The sequence below is a fragment of the Ranitomeya imitator genome, chromosome 2 (genome assembly GCF_032444005.1).
Source record: "Ranitomeya imitator isolate aRanImi1 chromosome 2, aRanImi1.pri, whole genome shotgun sequence".
Lineage (NCBI taxonomy): Eukaryota > Metazoa > Chordata > Amphibia > Anura > Dendrobatidae > Ranitomeya > Ranitomeya imitator.
The window spans coordinates 285,294,174-285,316,510 of record NC_091283.1 but is presented as its reverse complement, the minus strand read 5'-3'; the positions used below and the strand labels follow the sequence as shown (position 1 = coordinate 285,316,510).

The 22,337-nt window shown below is 44.9% G+C and overlaps 1 protein-coding gene across 1 annotated transcript in view; it reads right to left on the bottom strand.

Annotated features, from left to right (window-relative positions):
- Positions 1 to 15,667: 15,667 nt before the first annotated feature.
- The window catches only part of LOC138663190 (oocyte zinc finger protein XlCOF22-like), a 39,226-nt gene continuing 32,556 nt past the window's right edge, over positions 15,668 to 22,337 (bottom strand). Inside the window, exon 8 of the mRNA XM_069749342.1 lies at positions 15,668 to 17,472. Coding sequence (XP_069605443.1) covers positions 16,268 to 17,472 — 1,205 coding nt within the window. The 3' untranslated portion in view covers positions 15,668 to 16,267. The remainder of the gene's footprint in view (positions 17,473 to 22,337) is intronic.

The window sequence follows — 22,337 nt, the reverse complement described above, 5'->3', positions numbered from 1 at the left end:
CAACATCGGGGCGATGTAGGATGGGAGCGCTAGCGAAGTGTGACTTTATAGAGTTAAAGGCCTTGGAGACCTCCTCAGACCACAATTTGGGATTCGCCCCCTTCTTGGTGAGGGCAACCAAGGGAGCTACCAAAGTTGAGAAGTGCGGAATGAACTAGCGATAATAATTAATGAACCCCATAAAGCGCTGCACCGCTTTAAGAGAATGGGGTTCCTGCCAGTCCATCACAGCCTGTAGTTTGGCAGGATCCATAGCCAATCCCTGGGCAGAGATGATGTAGCCTAGGAAAGGTAAGGACTCCTGCTCAAACATACACTTCTCCAACTTGGTATAGAGGAAGTTTGCCCGTAGGAGGTCGAAGACTTTGCAAACATCTCTCCAGTGGGAGTCAATATCTGGAGAGTAGATGAGAATATCATCCAGATAGACTACGACCGAGGTGGAAAGCATATCCCGGAAGATATCATTCACAAAGTCTTGGAAAACGGCTGGGGCATTACAGAGCCCGTAGGGCATCACCAGATATTCATAGTGCCCATCCCTGGTGTTAAAAGCTGTCTTCCATTCGTCCCCCTCACGGATGCTAATCAGGTTGTAAGCACCCCGCAGATCTAGTTTAGCAAATACCCTTGCTCCCCGAAGCCTATCGAAGAGCTCAGATATCAAGGGCAAAGGATACTTATTCTTAATGGTGATGGCATTAAGACCCCTGTAGTCTATGCATGGACGCAATTCCCCATTCTTCTTCTGCACGAAGAAGAACCCTGCCCCAGCAGGTGACACTGACTTCCTAATGAATCCTCTTGCCAGATTTTCCTGGATGTACTGTGACATTGCCTCCGTCTCCGGGAGAGATAGCGGATAGACTCGACCCCGGGGAGGCTCAGCACCAGGCAAGAGATCAATAGGACAGTCATAGGGGCGATGGGGCGGAAGGATCTCCGCTGCCTTTTTGGAGAACACATCTGCATAAGACCAATACTGCTTGGGGAGAGAGGAAAGATCTGCGGGTGCCTCTGTAGTAGCAACCTGAACGCACTCCCTCTGACACCTACCCCCACAAGATTCGCCCCATCCCAGGATTCTGCCAGAGGACCACTCGATATGAGGAGAGTGGTACCGTAGCCAAGGTATTCCCAACAGGACCTCATCAATTCCCTCAGGAATGACGAGCAGAGATATAATCTCCTGATGAGATGGCGACATGGACAGAGTAAAAGGGATGGTCTGGTGTGTTATCTGTGAGGGCAGTGTCGACCCATTCACCACTCGTACCGTTACTGGTTGAGCTAGCATAACCAGGGGTATTGCGTGACGTTGGGCGAAGGCAGAAGACATAAAATTGCCCTCCGCCCCAGAATCCACGCAGAGCTCTACCGAGTGGGAGAATGAGCCTATAGTAATTGTCCCCTTAAAGGACAATTTAGAGGCAAACGTCGCCGTGTCTAGTGTACCTCCACCTACTACCACTAGACGCTGACGTTTCCTCGACCGCTGAGAACATCTGGTGGCTAGATGTCCTGACTGCTGGCAAATATGACAGACCTTGAGTGCACAAGCGGTCCGGGACTTAGATCCCGCTTGTGACACTTCCCTGGCCTCATGTGACTCAGGAACCAGGACCGGAGATTCCAGAGGTTTGGCGAAGGTAGGAGCCAGCCGAAACCTCTGCCTACACTGGGCTCGCTCTAACCTCCGCTCGTTAAAACGGAGGTCAATTCGAGTGGAGACAGTTATTAACTCCTCCAGTGTGGCAGGAATCTCCCTAGTGGCCAGAGCGTCCTTAACGTGGTCCCTCCAAAATATGGGGATAAGAGCTTTATCCGACCAATCCAGCTCAGAAGCTAAAGTGCGGAATTGGATGGCAAAATGACTGACCAAGGACTCACCCTGAGTTAATGCCAGCAGTTGGAGCGCAGTATCATGGGTGACTTGAGGTCCTAAAAATACCTGTTTCAGAGTGCTCAGAAACAGCGGAGCACTCTGCACCACATGATCATCACTCTCACACAGCGGCGTAGCCCATTCCAACGCCCTGTCCGACAAGAGAGACACTATAAATCCCAGCTTAGCCCGCTCTGTGGGAAAACGTGCAGCCAGGAGCTCGAGGTGAATAGAGCACTGACTCACAAATCCCCTACAAAATTTGCTATCACCAGAAAATTTTTCTGGCAGCGGGAGGCGAGAAAATGTCGGAGCAGGGGTGGCAATGGACAGGGTTGCTGCAGCCACGCTAGCAGCCTGTACAGCAACTGCGGTAACATCCACAGCTGAGGTTGCGCTCTCAAGAGCCGCCAACCTACCCTCCAGCTGCTGGATATACCGCAAGGATTGCTGTTTGTCCGTCATTACTAGCCAGACCCTGGCGCTAGTGTAATGTTAGGGCTAGCGGAACGCACCAAATAATAAGACAGATAGAGTATGGTGCGTTCGCAGCCCGGGGTCCACCGTGCAGAGATGGAACCTGCTGCCAAGTAATGACGGACTATATGGCGGTACTCATAAGTATACACACGTGGGTTAAACTTCACCCAGCGTGAAGGAAGCGATCCTGTTGCGTCACAGGACAGCGGTACCGCACATAGAGCGAGAGCAAGTAGTCAGCGAACTCAACCCCAACTAGGATTGAAGTCCGATTAGAGACTTGCTGGCACAACACCGCAACTGGGTGTGTAAGGAAACTAAATAATAATATTAAGGCACAAGAGTGCATGCGGTGCCGCACTGACGAACGCCACTAACCACCCAGGCTTGGGTAAGGAAAGTACAGAGGAAGTGCACGGCGCCGTACTGGCGGTCACAGCAACTGGACGCTGTAATGTGTGATTCGTGCTGTAGGATAAGTCGGGCGCTAGATAGCAAACATACACCTTCCGCGAACAGACATTCAATAGGGAGGGTTATTTAAAGAGCGACTTTCACTAACAACATACACACATTAACAATTGTACACTAGCGCATGGCCGTGCGGTCATGCGCAGTTTATATAGTTGCAGCACAGGAAGTGGCCACAGAAACTTTGCCCTTCCAAGAGGACCAATGGAATGTGCTGCAGAGCCTGAGCACATGACCCTTGATCTCCAACGGGAGATCTTGCCCTGGGCATGCTCAGTGTGTGCAGACAAGGACTTAGTCCCAGAGAAGTCCGCTCGCTGCTGACCAGCACTGGCTTTAATGGCAGAAGCTGAAGAAGCAGCAGTAACTCTCTGTACAGAGTGAGACTGAGCAAGACGCTGGGACCGACGTCCCTGCTGAGCAGACTCCACTGCGGCTGGATAAGAATGGGAGACCGCAGCGGAGATGGCTCGAGATTCCCCCTGTGCAGAAGCGGGAACTCGAGACCTAACACACCGTTCATTATTGCCCCATAGCTGTGCCATATAGTGCTCTGCACCATTCATATTTCCCCATAGATGCTCCACATAAATCTGTGCCGCTGCTGCTGCAATAAAAAAAAAAAAAGCCATACTCACCTGTCTTGCTTGCAGCTCCCAGCGTCCGGTCCCGGCATCTCTCCGCTCTGACTGATCAGGCAGAGGGCGCCGCGCACACTATATGCGTCATCGCGCCCTCTGACCTGAACAGTCAGAGCGCAGAGACGCTGGGAAGATGGAGTGACGCCGGGAAGATGGAGCGGCGCCCGGCGGCTGGAACGGGGACAGGCAAATATGACATACTTACCTGGTCCCGGCATCCGGCTCCTTCTCCCGGACAGCTGTCTTCGGTGCCGCAGCTTCTTCCTCTATCAGTGGTCACCGGCACCGCTGATTAGAGAAATGAATAGGCGGCTCCACCCCTATGGGAGGTGGAGCCGCCTATTCATTTCTCTAATGAGCGGTCCCACGTGACTGCTGAAGAGGGGAAGAACTGCAGCACCGAAGACCGTGGGATGGCAGGGGGAGCACCAGGATCGCCGGGACTAGGTGAGTATGCCTCAGCGCCCTCTCCCCCTCACCCGCCGACCCTGCCACCCACCTTGACTCAAGTATAATCCGAGAGGGGCACTTTCAGCCCAAAAATTTGGGCTGAAAATCTCGGCTTATACTCGAGTATATACGGTAGTAACGGGCATCCTAAAAGCACCCTTGCCCAAAAACTGAGTGACTTTTGCATCACGGAATACATTCACTCTGGTGTTCTAGTGATTGTGGATGATGATGAGGAGGATAACACCAAATAGGCAAAATCAGGAAGCGTATACCCATGTGTGGTTGTGAAGAGGTGCATGAGAATACACCTCCCCAAAAAAGACAATGTATATGAGGTTCTGTTTCGCTGTTTTCATTTGGTGATGTACAGAAGTCTTTCCCAATCCAGCCCTTGTTAATTTTTATAAGAGTCAGCCTGCCAGAATTTTCAGTTGACAGGTGGATGCGCTTATCGTTTATAATTCCACCAGCGGCACTAAACACCGGCTCTGACACAAAACTAGCAGCAGGGCAGGCCAGCACCTCCAAGACGTAGAGCCTCAGTTCATGCCACGTGTCCGGCTTGGATACCCAATAATTAAAAAGCACAGAGGAATCACGGAGGATGTTTGTACAATCAGTAAGGTACTCCCTCAGCATCTTCCCAAACATTGCACTTCTTGTGACAGCACTCCTTTCCTCTGTGCCAGCGCGATGGAAGAGTCTGAAAAAAATGTCCCAGAACTTTGCCATTGTTCCCCTGCCTGTGCTGGATAGTACTTCTGTCTCTCTCGCCTGTTCTCCTTGGTTGTCCAACAAACTCTGACGTCTGCCGCCAGCGTTCTCAGATGGGAATTTTTTTAGTAATTCAGAAACACGGTGCCTCTGGTACTGCACCATTTTAGTACACCTGTCTGCCTCTGGAAGAGGAGATTGAAAGTTCACCTTGTAGCGTGGGTCTATAAGTGTCACCAACCAGTAATGAGTGTCACCAAAAATTTTAATCATGCAAGGGTCACGGGAAACGCAGAGCAACATAAAGTCAGCCATGCGTGCCAGACTGCTAACAGGCAAGACTTCGGTGTCCTCACCAACAGTACGACTAACTATGCTGTCCTCCTGCTCCTCATCCTTCTCCTACCTGTCCTCAGGACATCCACACTGAACAGACAGTATGACAGTTGTGCTTGTAGTACCGTCTATAGCGCATGAAAGTACCTACAGTTCTTCCTCCTCCTCCTCATTATCTACCAATCCACATTGGGACGACATGATGCTGGGCTGAGTGTAATCCCCCTGTATGGTTCCTTGCTCTATGTCCTCGTGCTCCGCCTGCAATGCATCCTGTTTAATTGTGAGCAGAGAGGTTTTCAGAATGCAGAGAAGCGGGAAGGTGACGCTAATTATGGCGACATCGCCGCTCACCATCTTGGTGCAGTTCTCAAAGTTTTGGAGGATAGTACATATGTCCGACATCCATGTCCACTCCTGTGGTCTTATGTGTGGAGTCTGAACTGAATAACGATGGCCTTGTTGATGCTGGTAGTCAACAACTGCCCTTTTCTGCTCACAAATCCTTTCCAACATATGCAGAGTTCCAACGCGTGGGGACATCACGCATCAGTCGGTGAGCCGGAAGCTGAAAACGCGTACGGTAAGGGCGGCTGAAGCTGTAGCTGACTTTCTAAAATGGGGAGACAGGCGGTGTACTTTCACTAGCAAATCCGGCAACTGCGGGTAGCTTTTGAGAAAACGTTGAACGATGAGGTTAAGGACATGGGCCAGGCAAGGTACATGTGTGAGCTCACCTTGTCTCAGAGCCGTCACCAGGTTCCGGCCATTGTCACATACGACCAAGCCTGTTATGGTCTGGTGGCTTAGGAGCAGCATGAGACGTACTCTGGAGAAGGTGGTACCTGTACTGAACGCAGACCCTGAACTCAACAACACAACTAGATGTAGCCGTGGGATGTACCTAACGCTCCCTAGACACCTCGACACAGCATAAGGACTAAATACCCCTAAAGATAGAAATGGAAAACTATCTTGCCTCAGAGAAAATCCCCAAAGGAAAGACAGCCCCCCACAAACATTGACTGTGAGAGGAGAGGGAAATGACATACGCAGACTGAAATCAGAATTTAGCAGAGGAGGCCATACTAGCTAAATAGAAAGTATAGTACAGAGAACTATGCGTTCAGTATTAAAACACTAGAAAATATCCACCACAGAAAATACAAAACTCCACATCTGACTAAAGACATGGAGGGTATATCTGCATCTCCAAAGATATCGCTTGGCTGAAAAAAATCCTTTCACAGACAAGCTGGACAAGATAATACATGAAAATGCACAGAACTATAAAGCCCACAGCATGTGGACAGCAGAAACAAAGCCAGGACTTATCATAGAAGAAAAGCACAGCAAACAGGAGAGACCAGAAAGGGATGTGAATCCTCCAAAAACAATGGACAACTGGCACTGACTAAAGTATCAAGCAGGACTAAATAGCTGAGATTAAATTGCAAAAGTGAACACACCTGATAGATGCTGTGATCCACAGGCAGCAGCACTACCACTAATAACCACCGGATGGAGCCCAAGAGCAGAATTCACAACACATGCCCGACTGTAGGTTCAGCGTGGTCAGCCAAAAATCTGACCACTCTTTCAGCACTGTCCACAACTCTTCAGCATTGTGCAGTTTGTCACCTAAGCAGATTAGCTTCAGCACAGCCTGATGCCACTTGGCTGAGGCAGTGCTGTAGTGTTTCCAGCTTCTCACTGATGTGCTCATTTCAGAGATGGAGGCTGAAGAGGAGGTGCAGGAACTGTAGACTATGGGGGAAACCCTGATTGACTTAGGGCCCGCAATCCTCATCATCGGGAAGATGTGTTCCATCCCAAGGTCCGACTGGGTCCCGGCTTCCACTATGTTAACCCAGTGTGTTGTCAGTGAGACATGTCCACATGTCCGTGGTTAGGTGTACTTTTCCAGTAACAGCATTGTTGATGGCACGGGTAAAATTGTGGGACACGTGCTGGTGTAATGCCGGTATGGCACACTGGGAGAAATAGTGGTGACTGGGGACTAAATACCTTGGGACAGCCACCGCCATCAGGTTGCGGAAAGTTTCCATCTCAATGAGCCTAAAAGGCAACATTTCAAGAGAAAGCAGATGAGAAATCTGAGAATTTACTACTGTGGCCTGTGGGGCGTTGGTTGCGTATTTCTGCTTGCGTTCCAATGACTGGGGCATAGACAACTGAAGGCTGCGCTGGGACAAGGACGTGGACTGGCTTGTTGATGGTGCTATTTGACTGTGGGCAACAGGTGCAGGGCACGAGGCATCTTCGCATGCACCGTGGACTGGGGATTGGCTTGTACGCAAAACAGTGGAAGAAGCAGTGGCGTCACCTGCAGACAGTGTTCCTGGAGCCTGGAGTTCGGCCCACAAAGTCGGGTGCTTTGCTGCCATGTGCCTGATAATGCTGGTGGTGGAGAGGCTGGTAGTTTTGCTACCCCTGCTGATGCGGGCATGGCAGGTGCTGGAAATGGTCTGTTTGCGGTTATCGGCAGAGTCCTTAAAAAAAATAACCAAACTCGGGAAGATCTAACAGTTGGAATGGCATCTTCCGTCATGTTGGTTTTACAGGGAAAGGATGCATGACTTCTGTCTGTGGCCACCACACTGCTTCCTGCCTGTTGGGGTGCTATGCATCCCTCTCCATGTGTGCTGCTGTCCTTGCTCTGCATGTCCTCCTGCCCAGTTGGGTCAGTTACTATGTCATCCACTACCTCGTCTTTCACATCCGCACCCTGCCCCTCCTCCTGACTTTCTGGCAATTGTGTATCATCATGGTCCACCTCTTGTGACACTTTTCCACCATCGCTTTCGTGTGATCGTGGCTGCTCAAGTCTTTGGACATCGCTACATGCGATCTCATCTTGTCCCACTTCAAGTTGACCGGCCAAGAGTCCGGAATCTTTAAAAGGAAAAGTGAACAGCTCTTCGGAGAGTCCAAGTGTGGGATCAGTTGTCTCAGTGCACTTGATATGGTGGGAGGAAGGAGGATCAGGGTGAGTAATATGCTGTCCAGACTCACGGCAACTCAAGACTTGATCGTGTGGAAGATGAGGTGGTGGTGGTCGCAAAGTGACTGGAAGTATTATCTGCTATCCAACCAACAACCGTTTCACACTGCTCTGGCTTCAATAGTGGTGTGTTGTGGTCCCCTAGAAACTGGGACAGGAAGGTCGAGCAAGAAGATGTGGGTCTTTGTTGTGGCCCACTTTCAGCTTGCACCATCAGCATCACGTCCACTTCCCTATCCCTTGCCCATTTTAAATGGCTACTAAAATATTTTAAACATTCGATACAAATGGATTCATTTTGAGAAAACTTATATGTGATTAGTGTGCCGAAAAAATACACTTAATTCAATGGAATGTTGGTAATTTTTTTAACAAATGTTAACTAGGGTAAGATACCAAAATCAGTTCAAAGGTGTACTGAAATACAACAATTTTTTTGCCCACAGATAGAGCCTGACAGCGCAACAACAATGTTCAATATGTGGCCTTTTTTATTTTTTGAAAAGAAAATTACTGTCATGAAGTATGCTAACACAATGCCAAAAAAGTGTAATGTATGCCTCAAAGCAAGTATTTGTAGATCACAGATAGACCAGGCGTCTGATTGAGATATCAGACTGTATCAATATGTGGCCTGGAGTTTTTTACATTTTCTTTAACACAAAATACTGTATAGACCAAGGGTAGCAGACAGACAAAAAAGTGGAATGTATGCCTGAAAAGCAAGTATTTGTAGACCTGTAGACCATAGATAGACCAGGCATCGGACGGAGATAACAGACTGATCAAAATGTTGCCTTGATTTTTTTGGGGCCCACCAAAATTGTGTCAATAAGTAGGCTATGACACTAAAACAAAAATTGGAGTACTAAAATTGTAAAATATTTAGCGCAATGATATGCGATGCGTGTGGCGTACAAATCACAGTGATAAAGATAAGAACTGTAGCCAAATATTTTTGGACCAGCTAAAGATTTTTTGGTGAGTAAAATTGTGTCCAAAAATGTTGTAAGACACTCCAAAAAATACCGAAAAAAAAGCCATAATTTTCTGCGTACTCACATCTGATGCCTGGGACAAAAAAAAACCCTGTTCTAAATTGTTCGATTTTCACGCTCTTGTATTAAAATGACCTGGCTGTAGTCTGCCGTGTGACCAAGCAAATAGATGTAGAAAAAAAGGGGGCTATGTATTGCTTTGTAATAAAATTAGCAGGTATGAGGTGCAAAAAAAAAAATCCTAGACACGGATACCTGCAGCTAGGTATATATAAAATACACAGCAGCAAACAGCAATGGAGTAATTTGATGTATGCAGTGAGACCTATATACTCACAGTGCCTGCAGGCCATGCGCTGATGTGGATATGTGCACATAGACTTCCCTGCCTACCTAGCACTGCAATCTATATACCCCCAAATTAGCTCTAAAAAGGACTGTTGGTTTATCAGGATTTGTGGATTGAACAATAGTAGATTCACACTAATAAAAGAATGAATCTGTCCCTATCTCAGCAGCGGATCTCCCTACGCTAGCTGAGTCCAAAGCTGAATGCGCCGATCAGGGTGACGCCAGGTCTCTTATAGACCTGATGACGCTGTGCGGCCAGCCAATCACTGTAATACCACAACAAAGATGGCTGCGGTATTACAGTGCATGGCAGACAATCCTTTCATGTTCATTGGCGCTCTAAAAAGCGCCAAAATTTAAAGGCGGAGTCCCAAGCTCCCTCTGAATAATTCCAGAATTGCTCGGTGCTCGCCGAGTACACCAAGCACAGTGATACTCGGGCGAGTACCAAGTAGTAGTGAGCACGTTCGCTCATCACTAGTAATGATGTACTGTATATTATTAAATGCATTTGTGATACTTTTATATTATTCTGTAAGAATTGTAATGATGTATATTATTAATTGCAGTTGTAATGCTTTTTATAATATTGAATTGTCTTGGGTCTACATAAAATCTTTGAATAATTCTGAGAGGTAATTATTTTCAGGACAAAATCTTTTAAAACGTTTAATATTTGTCTCTCCTTTTTTTTTTTTTACAAATGTACAAAACACACACTTTATACTTGGGAAGGTGATTAGGAAGAGCTGAATAATAGATTTATGGGCCCTATAAATAATATGCCCAATCAGTGATAAACACACTATCAAATAAGAATTTCAAATAAATGATCTGATGGGTATTTCAAACTCATATAAAATACTGCATACAAAGTGAATACAGACCCAATCAATGAGAATCACGCTATCAAATAAGAATGACAAATAAATAATGGGAATATCAAACTCATATAAAATATAGGGAGAGATACAAGATATCAAACACATAAAATGCAGGGAACAAAACAACAGATGGTCTGAGAGAGGAGGGCAGTATGTTTGGAAAGGGGGGACAGAACATATACTTTTTGAAAGGGGCACAGCACTTCTCAGGTTAAGTTTGACAAATAACATGTAGGCTACACTACTTGCATTTTTTCAGCCAGGGCCATGGAGCAGAGGGCGCATCACCGCGACTGAAGGTAACTACAGGTCATTGACCTACATTCCATTCATTCGCTGGGGTTTTACTGGCAGCAGCACAGCTGCATTAGCAGGAGCGAGGGTCTTCAGGTGGATTACCAGTCTAATAAAATATTACAAAAATCTGTGTATTTATTTCATTAAAAGACTTTGTAATAATGTGTGTGTGTTTTTTAACCATTTCATACTATTGGATTAATAATGGATAGGTGTCATAATTGACGCCTCTCCATTATTAATCTGGCTTAATGTCACCTTACAATAGCAAGGTGACATTAACCCTTCATTACCCCATATCCCACAGCTACACAGGAATGGGAAGAGAGTGGCCAAGTGCCAGAAAAGGCGCATCTTCCAGATGTGCCTTTTCTGGGGTGACTGGGGGCAGATGTTTTTAGCCAGGGGGGGGGGGCAATAACCATGGACCCTCTCCAGGCTATTAATATCTGCCCTCAGTCACTGGCTTTACCATTCTGGTGGAGAAAATTGCGTGGGAGCCCACGCCAATTTTTTCCGCGATTTAATCCTTTAAATTAATAGCTAGACCGCCCAAATTTTGCACATACACACTACTAACATTAGTAGTGTGGAATATGCAACAAAAAAAAGGGATATGAGATGGTACTGTAAGTAAACCATGTCTCATATCATGTCGGGTTTGGAAAGGAGATAGCAAAAGCCGGCAATTGAATTACCGGCTTTTAAGCTATCTAGTGCTGTATGAAATCCTAATTATTATATATATATATATATATATATATATATATATATATATATATATATATATATATATATATATATATATATATATATACACGAGGGGCGATCCAAAAGTAATGATAATCAATACTAAACACAATGAATATAGTCAAATTTTTTTTTTTTTTTTTTACATAGTCTCCTATCAAGTCTATACATTTAGTCCATCTCTTTTCTAAACTTCGAATTCCCTTAGAAAAAAATTCTTGATCTTGACCCTCAAAAAAATCCCCAACAGCGGTTATCACGTCACTATTGTCATCAAATTTCTTGCCCCGGAGGTGTTCCTTGAGTCGAGGAAAGAGAAAGAAGTCACTGGGGGCTAGATCTGGCCAATAGGGGGGGTGTTCCACCAGTTCAAAGCCTGCTTCTTGAATGGTAGCCATGGCAACTGCAGCTTTGTGAGCCGGCGCGTTATCTTGGTGAAACAGCACTCCAGCCCGCAGTTTGCCGCGCCTTTTCTCCTTGATAGCCTCCCTCAATCTTCTTATTTGTTCTGCGTAGTAGGAGCCCGTAATAGTGGCTCCCTTCTCCAAATAGTCCACCATAATAATTCCTTCATCGTCCCAAAAAACGGACGCCATAACCTTCCCTGCTGAGCTTGACACTTTGAATTTCTTCGGCGTTGGTTCGTTGGCTTGTTTCCACGTCATCGATTGTTGTTTAGTTTCGGGATCAAAGTGGTGGATCCAGGTCTTGTCCATGGTCAAAAAACGTGACAAAAAATTTTCCTTGTCTGCTTGGAACTTTGAGATTTGCTATTGAAATGTCAACTCGTTTCTTCTTTTGCTCGTCGGTTAACATTTTTGGCACCCAACACGCGGAGACCTTTCTCATATGCAATTCTTTTGCAAGGATTCTTTGAATACTGCCATATGAGATCCCTGGGACCTCAGCTACATGCCTGATAGTCACTCTTCGATCTGCCAATACAACTTCTTCAACTTTTTTCACGTTTTCTTCATTGAGGGACGTGGATGGGCGTCCTTCACGATGTTCAACTTCCGTCGATGTTCTTCCCAGCTGAAATTCCTTGGCCCAGCGTGCAACTGTGGAATATGGAGAAGAGTCCCCCAATGTTTCCACCAAGTCGCTGTGCATGTCTTTGGTAGTCATTTTTTTCAAGCAGAGGTATTTGATGACAGCTCTGAGCTTGTTTTTTTCCATTTTGATGTTCACTCCTCGGCAGTTCATATTCAAACGAATGTAGCTCCCGGGAATCGTGGTCTATTTAAGTAATTTTTTTTTCCTGGACTAGTGGGTACCTAAGAGAGAAGAAAACATTTTCTTTTAATTTCTGTGTGCAATAGAAATAACCGATTATCATTACTTCTTTTGGATCGCCCCTCGTGTATATATATATATATATAGTGTGTGTGTGTCTCACTGACATATATATATATATATATATATATATATATATACACACACACACACAGTATGTTTTTACGATTTTTTGAGAACATGGATCTATTGTATGTCCGTATGTCGGTTTTGCAAGCCTGCGAGAAAATCTCGCAGTACGGATACCATACGGAGGATGCCATGCGCAAAATACGCTGACACACCCTGCCTACGGATGAGATACGGACCACTATTTTGGGGACTTTTCTGCGTATTACGGCCGTAAATTATGGACCGTATTTTTATACGCTGAGTGTGAGGCCGGCCTGACTCTGTACAAAGAGTTACTGCTGCTTTTCCTGCTTCTGCCATTGAAGCCAGTGCTGGGCAGCGGCGAGCAGACGCTTCTAGGACTAAGTCCTGCTTTTCTCGTTCTGAGCATGCTCAGAGTAAGATCTCTCAGTGGAGATTGAGGGTCACATGTTCAGATACTGCAGCTAAATCCATTGGTCCTCCAGGAAGGTCCTGTAGGTGCTCAGGCTCTGTAGCAGCCTCTCATTGGTCCTTCTAGGAAGGTTCTGTACGTGCTGCAACTATTTAAGGCTCGCATGGCCGCACGGCCATGCGCTAGTATCTTTCTATGTTATATGCTTTGTGCCAGTGTGGTCATGTAAGTTTGTGTTCAGGGACCCGGCTGAAATAAGCCCCTAGAATGCTGGCACCTCCGGCGAGGAGATTGTGTGTGTATGTATTCAGGGACCTGGCTGAAATAAGCCCCTAGAATGCTGGCACCTCCAGCGAGGAGTTTTGTGTGCATGCATGACCACTGACTGCTCTCAGTTGGGCAGTTAGCCTGTGCCTCTGTGAAGTCTAACAGGGCACAGTGCTTTGCTTTCACAGCTACTCTGTGAAATAACAGAGCTAGTTCATGCCGCCATATAGTGCCGCCGTTTGCTAGCAGCAGGTTCTCCTGCACGGTGGACCCCAGGCTGCGAACGTATCAATAACAATAAAACATTTATATTTACTCGGTGCGTTCCGCTAGCCCTAACACATAGCTTCACGTTTAATTTTCAGCGACTGTTTAAGTAGGCACAGAAGTGGGATCGTTGCACGAACTATGGCGCCATCACGGCTCACCATCTTTGTGGACTCCTCAGTCTTAGAGAACAGTACAAATGTCAAACATCCATGCCCATGCTTTAGGCACAGTACCAAAGGGCGTGTTGAAGCTGGTATTGCACAACTGGCCTCTTCTTCTCACAAAACGCTACCAATATGTGCAGCAGATTTTCAGCACGTGGTCACATCCTATACCAGTCAGTGAGCTGCCACTTGCATGCACTGCTGCAGCACTGCCAGCAGCTGTAGCAGACTTGGGGAAATGGGCACTGACACAGCGTACCTTGATCATTGGCTCTGGCAAATCTGGCTGAATGCTCTGCTGGGACAATGATTTGGAATTGCCTAACCTAATGATGGTGCATCATAATGTGCAAGGACAGGTGCAGGGCCGGAAGCATCTGCACCAGTGTCATAAAAAGGAAATTGGGAAGCACCTAGTACAGGAGAAGAGGCAGTGGTGTCACCCACTTGCACCAATCATAGACCCAGGCGTCGGGTGCTTAGATGACAGGTGCCTAATCATGCTAATGGTGGTTAGGCGCTTAATGCTTAGGTCTCAGAACACTTTTTAACAGAGTCCCAGACTGGGGAACTCCTAACTCTTTGATGGAGAAATTCACGAGTGCCGGTACTCTATGGAACAGTTGCCTGCCTTTTCCTTCTGGTCACCTCACTGCCTCTGTCGGTGCGGTCGATCTATCCCCCTAAGCGCTTCTGGCTTCCCTGGGCGTGCCACTCTGGGTCACTGACTGTCATTCACCACTTTGTCTTCCACCACTGCATCTTAGTCCTCCTGACTTGGTGACAATTTGACTTGTCAACAACTGTGCCTAATCATCATCTTCCTCCTTAGACAAGTGTGGGTGCTCTAAGTTTGTGCATCATTAAACAGAATGTCCTCTTGTCCCTCTTGGAATATGCAAGTTGAGAGGCCACAATCCAGAAATTATGTTATAAAGAGCTTCACGGAGTGTCTAGTGTGGGATCACTAATCTTTAGGGACTAAAAATGGGAGGATCAGCATGCTAGAAGTATTATCTGCTACCCAACCGACCACCATATGCACTGTTCTGTCTTCAGAAGTGGTGTACCTTACCTTCCTGCAAAGTGGGACAGGAACCTATGTGATGTGGATGGGCGTTGTTCTTGTACTTCAGCAACAGGCGTCCCATGTCCTTGGCATCTACTTGCACCATCATTAGCACCTCCACTTCCCTGTCCCTTACCTCAAGCATTACAAATTTTCTAATTGCTAGGTCTCAAGAAACCAAGTTTATATTTTATTTAAAAAAAAAAAAAAAAAAAATTGGTCACCTGCAGAAGTCAACGCGGTTTTTTTTTGTTTAATATCACCATAATGTAACACAAAGCATGTAAAAGTGTATGGATGACAAATTCAATCCAGAAAAATTTCTCAATGCTTATTTAGGGTGTTATATACCACGAAATTCTGCAAAAAGCAAGAAATATTCTATGGATAACACTATAGTCTATTTTTTTCAATATCGATCCAGCTTCTACTCTACAAATCCAAGACATGCTTTAAATGATGAATTCTTTATTTTTTAAAAGTTAAAATATAGTCGTATCAAAAAGTCTTTCTTTCTTTCTTGGTTGAAACATGTAGGAAAAATGTATTTAAGGATCACAGGGAAAAGACTAATAGAATACCAGATGCGTTTAGAAAGCAAGTGCGTTCTTAAACATGGTTCACTGTCTCCACTTTTGGACATTTCAAAACAATAAGAGTATGTCAGAGAGCAGCGGTGGCCCTGGCATCCTGTTGATGTTCAATACATCAGAAGGCAGGAACAGTGAAGCCAGCGCTGATTTTGTAACAACCTAATATGAGCCCCGGGAATGTGAGTGCTAAGCCCACTGGAACAACACTAGCACAGAAAGGGAGTATGAATAATTTTTATTTGAAATAGGCTAAATATGACAAATGACAAGGGGTTTTCCTAGCAATGGACAACACCTTTAAGAAATATACTTTTTGGTTAAAACATTTTCAACATTCTGAACATGAAAAAGGCTTCACCCCTTGATGAAATTTTCTGATGTTAATGAGTTGATTTTAGTGTAAAACATTTCCTACATTATGAACATGAAAAAGGCTTCTCCCCTCTGTGGGTTCTCTGGTGTATAATGAGATCTGATTTATGGTTAAAATAGTTCCCACATTCTGGACAGGAAAAAGGTTTGTCCCCTGAGTGTGTTCTCTGGTGCCTATCCAAATCTGATTTTCGATTAAAACATTTCCTACATTATGAACATGAAAAAGGCTTCTCCCCTGTGTGGGTTCTCAGGTGGCTATTAAGATTTGCTTTCGGTTAAAACATTTCCCACATTCTGAACATGAAAAGGTTTATCACTTTGTGGGTTCTTTGGTGTTTAACTAGATTCCCTTTAAAGTTAAAACATTTCCCACATTCTGAACAAGAAAAAAAAGCTTCTCCCCGGAGTGGGTTCTCTGGTGGGTAACCAGAGATGATTTCTGATTATAACACTCCCACATTCTGAACAGGAAAAAGGCTTCTCTCCTGTGTGGTTGTCTGGTGCTTAACCAAAGTTGATTTGTTTTTAAAACATTTCCCACATTCTGAACAAGAAAAAGGCTTCTCCCCAGAGTGGGTTCTCTGGTGCTCAACCAGAGACGATTTCTGATTAAAACACTTCCCACATTCTGAACAGGAAAAAGGCTTCTCCCCTGTGTGGGTTTGTTGGTGTATACCAAGATTCCATTTTTTGTTAAAACATTTCCCACATTCTGAACAGGAAAACGGCTTCTTCCATGTGTGAGTTTTCTGGTGATTAACAAAAGCTGATTTCTGTGTAAAATATTTCTCACATTCTGAACTTGGAAAAAGTTTATCCCCTTCGTGGGTTCTTTGGTGTTGAACAAGATTCCCTTTAAAGTTAAAACATTTCCCACATTCTGAACAAGAAAAAGGCTTCTCCCCGGAGTGGGTTCTCTGGTGCGTAACCAGAGATGATTTCTGATTAAAACACTTCCCACATTCTGAACAGGAAAAAGGCTTCTCCCCTGTGTGGGTTCTCTGGTGTGTAACCAGACACGATTTCTGATTAAAACATTTCCCACATTCTGAACATGAAAAAGGTTTATCCCCTGTGTGGGTTCTTTGGTGGTTAACAAGATTCCCTTTCAAGTTAAAACATTTCCCACATTCTGAACAGGAAAAAGGCTTCTCCCCTGTGTGGGTTCTCTGGTGTGTAACCAGACACGATTTCTGATTAAAACATTTCCCACATTCTGAACAGGAAAAAGGCTTCTCCCCTGTGTGAGTTCTTTGGTGTCTAACAAGAAGTGATTTGTGCATAAATAGTTTTACACACTTGGAACAAGAAAATCTTTTCTCCACTGTGTGAATTTTTGGATGTTTAAGGAAAGACTTTTCGATGAGAAAACTGTTTCCATATTCTGAATATGAAAATGGCTTCTTTGATTTGGGAGTATTTCCGTGTTTAATGCTTATTTTGTGACTCTGATTTTCCTTAGTTGTCGCTAATGAATCAGAAGGCAGGACCTGTTTCAAAGAATCAGATGAGAGACCTTTGCAGTGAAGGGATGATGGTATATCTGGAGTAAAGGCATTCACTTCAATTGTATCCTGTGGTATATCAAAATCGTCTGATTTAAAAATTGAAGGTGTCCGCTGTCCCTCTGATCTCTTGGTACAGTCATCTGCCAAGATATAAACCAATTATTATTTAAGAATAAAATATCTTTGAATGTCATTTAACATTTCTACTTAAACTGTCTGTAAAAATGGCAAATTACGTAAAAATATTGAATTCTTCACCAAGACAATGACAGCTCACAGTCTAATAGAAAATCTCATAGGATGAACCAGTGGAGCATAGTGGTCAACAGTTTGTTCATTCTGTCTCGCAAATATGGAATTAAAAGCCACAAAGAAACGTTATATTGACGAATATAATAGCAATAAAAACTTGTATTCATCTCACAAAAAAACAAAGTCCCCACTCAGATCAACCATCTGTTAGTGGAAAAACAGTGGTTTCCACATTATTAGTTGCTCAAAGCCTCTTGAAAAGTAACATGGCTTCTATTAACCAACACACTCTCCCAAAGTCAAATATCCCTCTCACTTCTGAGCCTTTCGTAGTGCCCAAACCACATTTAGCATCCATGTATTTGGCATTACACACTTAATTTATGGTGTGTGTGTCTCCGGGAGCACAATCTGGGCACTATTTGTTGGGTAATAAAATGGTATATTTGCATTTTTCTCCTAAACCACTGCGTGCCAATTTCCATAAAGTGCCCGTTCAATCAAAAAAACAGACACTACTCCGATAGATTAATTATCTGTGAGTTACAATTTCTAAAATGGAGCCATTTTATGGGGATTTCAACTGCTCTGGTTTTCTGAATTTTTTTCATATTAGGGCTCCTGCAGATGACGTGTCACATCTCTTTTCAGATCTGCTCCTACGATGCCTGTTTTTGTCACCAGGTGTGTCCTTATCCACATGGCAGGCGGGGATGGTTATGGAGTAAACGTTGAAACCAGAAGCTCTGGACAATGTGGGCTCAATTCAGCCACTAAGATTAGGGTGCCTGGGGCAATTAGTGCAATCCAGTCTGGCAGTATGGATGCATGTTCTGTCCAGCTGAAGTAATTTGCTCCCTGATTCCACCAATTGGATAGCACCATATTCTACAAAAGCTCGAAGCATATTGAAGGAAGCTGCCAGATACAGCCTTGTTCTCCCCTGGTTCAGTTCTCTATGCTCAGCTCACGGCTTGTGTATTTGTATCCTGTTGTGATCCCGGCCTGTTTGTTGACTACTATTGCGTCTTCTGATTTTGTATTTTCTCTGCCTTACAGGTTCTGACCCGGCTACCTAACTATTGTTCTTCCCATTTTACACCACCAAACAGCAGGCAACAATATAGCCAAAGCCTGGGGGGGTCTCTATGTAAGTCCAGATCCATCTAGATGTGTTAATTGGGTGATGAGCAATACAACCCCTGGGATTGGGAAAATGGAGTAGATAGCTCCAAGCCTGCTCATGGTGGCCGTCTTTTGAGCTGCCAGGTGGTCACAAACACTGCTCCCGATACATTGTGTCTGCAAGCTATTCCAATAAGATCTGGATTCAAATAGCTAAATAATTTGTAAGGTCTATCTGTTTGCTATTCCACTTTGTGAAAGTGAAAAAAAAACGGGGCTTACATTTTGCAAAGAATTCTAAAATTGTCACCAAATAAAGTGACACATGTCAGATTTGAAAAATGGGCCCAGATAAGGAACACAAAGCTGGCTGCAGGAAATGGTTATCAGAGTGTTTTGGACCCTAACTACTGTAGTCAAAAACTGTGACTATAGACAATAACACATCTAAAGAAATGATCAAAATCAACAGTCTTCATCAGTAATAAATGAGTCTTGTTGGTTCTTTGCAATCTAACCTATCGTAAGGATCAATATTTTCTGTCAGATGAGTTTCAAGAACAAATATTAGATAGTCAAAGAAAAGAGCAGAGAAAATATTAGTGCTCCCCATTTCAGGAGAGGTTGTGCAGTAATGGAATTTATGACGGGGAGCGAATCCATGAAACCAGGGCTCGTGCCAACACATCTCCTGCAGGCGTGAGTAAATGTATATTACAGCCATCTGCCATGCACAGCTTAGAGATATATCATGGCACAGGTGTAATGTGTTTTAAGTAGTTTATCGCAATCCTGTTTGAAGATAGTCGGTTTTAAAAGAAATTGAAAAGTCAGGATAAAGGGAAACTTATTATTGTACAGAAATTCACACTTGGCCTCACTGCATCTTTTTTTTTTTATTATTCAAATAAATTTTTAGTAAGAATAACAAGATAAATGACATGTTACATTCTCATTTTCAATACAAAGCTTTTTTCCCCCCCTTCAAACATTCCCATTCAATCCCACCACCCCCCAACCCCACCCAACAAAGCAGCTCACCTTGCTTAGCACTTCCATCATTAGACCAAAATACTATCTAATCCCTCGGCCAATAATATAAGCCACATTTAACATTACCATTAATTAGGAACCTTAATTAACTCTCCCTCTATAATACCCCTATCCCATAGCAATCCACGGAGACGACATTTTATTGAACATTTCGATCTTCCCTCTTTTTTTATAAAACCCCTTTTCCAGTGTCAGGCCCTGCTTCACATACTGGAGGAACTCTCCTCTTGACGGCGGTTCTTCCCTAATCCAATTTCGAGCTATTACCTTCCTAGCCATGTATAACAATCTGGCAATAGCTATCTTCAGGTTGTTATCCACTCCAATCTCATCCACACATCCCAACAAGCACACAACTGGATCCCTTGGCACCTTACATCCATGCGCACCTTCCATACGACTCAAAACTACCACCCAAAAAGCAGCCAGTCTCGGACACGTCCACATCATATGGAGTATATCAGCATCTGCAGTTTTACACCTCGGGCATTCAGAATCATCACGCAAACCAGCCTTATATAGCACCATCGGTGACTTATAAACCCTGTGTATCACATAGAGCTGTGACATTCTATACGGTTCGCTCAGTGACAATCGTGGGACCCATTCTAGCACCGACTCCCAAGTCTCATTCTCCATTGGACCCAGATCCCTCTCCCACTTAGCTCTCGACATTATTGGAAACCCCAATAGGAAAGTGTGCAACATATCTTTATACAAAGTAGACATGACTCCCCCAGTAGTCCCTTCATTACACACATTCTCCAGTACTATATCCCTCTGTATTCCAATACCTCCGTTTCTACTCTGAGCTCCAAAAGCCTCATCCGCAAATACTGAAATTCCCCCACAGTCCCAAGACCAAATTCCGCCTGTAATTGGGAAAATGATTTCAATTCACCTCGCTCAATTATTTGATACACGTACTGAATCCCTTTGACCTGCCATTCTGTCAGTACCCCCAGTGCCTCAAACTCCTGTAAGTTGCTGTTATGCCATAGCGGTGAGAATCTAGTCAAATCCGTGACCCCCCGTATATGTCTCAGCCTACCCCACAGCCTGCGTATCAACAACACAGTCGGGTATAATTTCCCCAGAGCCCTCAGGGATCCATCCTCCAAACATTGTACCACTGGCCTTCTTTTTGTCACCACTTCCATCAGCCGCTGTACCGCCCCAGATGACCCTTCATGCGCCCAGCCTTTTAAATGCTGACTCTGGGCTGCAAGAAAATATATTTCAGGGTTAGGCAATGCCAATCCCCCATCTTCCTTGGGTCGCTGAGGTGTCTCCAGTTTGATACGGGGATGCTGTCTCCCCCATATCAAATTCCTGAACAGAGAGTTAATCTGTCTAAATCTCCCGCGTGGTATCCAAACTGGCGCATTATGAAGAATATACAGTATTTTTGGCATCAAAATCATTTTAATAAGATTCACCCTACCTACCACAGATAAATGCAGTTTAAGCCAAGCATCCGCTTTCGCTTTAAGAACACCTAAGATTGGAGTCAGATTTCTATGTATATACTCAGTGACCGGCATAGATACCCATATTCCAAGGTACTTAAATTGGCTAGTCACCTCCAGTCGCCCATCCTCCAGTGGCTCCCCACCATCATCATCCACCTTAAACAAGACAGACTTACTCCAGTTTATCCTAAGTCCCAACACCGATCCGAAACGCTCAATAATCCCAATGGCTCCCTCCAAGGACGTACCCGGGTCAGCCAGAAATAGCAGAATGTCATCCGCATACAACGCCACCCTTTCTTCAATCATCCCATATTTAAACCCAGTCACCTCATCAGACCGTCGAAGCTTAGCAGCCAGTGGTTCCACAGCCAAAGCAAACAAAAGAGGAGAGAGCGGACACCCCTGTCTCGTCCCTCTAGCCAGTTGTATGGTCCGTGATAACTCCCCATTTACTCTAACCCTAGCCATCGGCATCGAGTACATCAGTCGAATCCAGGATATGAACTGCGGTCCAAACCCCATACTCCGGAGCACGTGCCAGAGATATCCCCACTCCACACTATCGAACGCCTTATGAGCGTCTAAAGCTGCAATAACTCTCTGGCCACAGTTGTCGGATCTGAGTTGCAAATTCATATACAGCCTTCGTAAGTTGATCGCAGTGGACCGATCAGGCATAAAGCCAGACTGGTCTGAGTGCACCAGGCCGGAGATAACACTTGTCAACCTCATCGCCAACACCTTAGCCAGGAGTTTAACGTCTGTAGTAAGCAAGGAGATTGGCCGATATGAATCCGGCTGTGTCGGGTCCTTCCCCTCCTTTGGAATCACCACTATTATGGCCTCCCGCATAGATGCCGGTAGACGACCGCCACTCCTAGCCTCCTCCAGAAGTACCCTTAATTTAGGGATCAGCACTTCACCAAAGTTTTTATAAATTTCAGCAGGAAATCCATCTACGCCACGTGCCTTCCCATTAGCCATAGACTGCAGTGCCCGACCCAATTCCTCCTCCGTAATGGGAGCTTCCAAATCTTCTCTATCTATGTCACTCAGCCTTGGGAGCTCCAATTCCTCAAGGAACGCCACTGTGTCCTCCA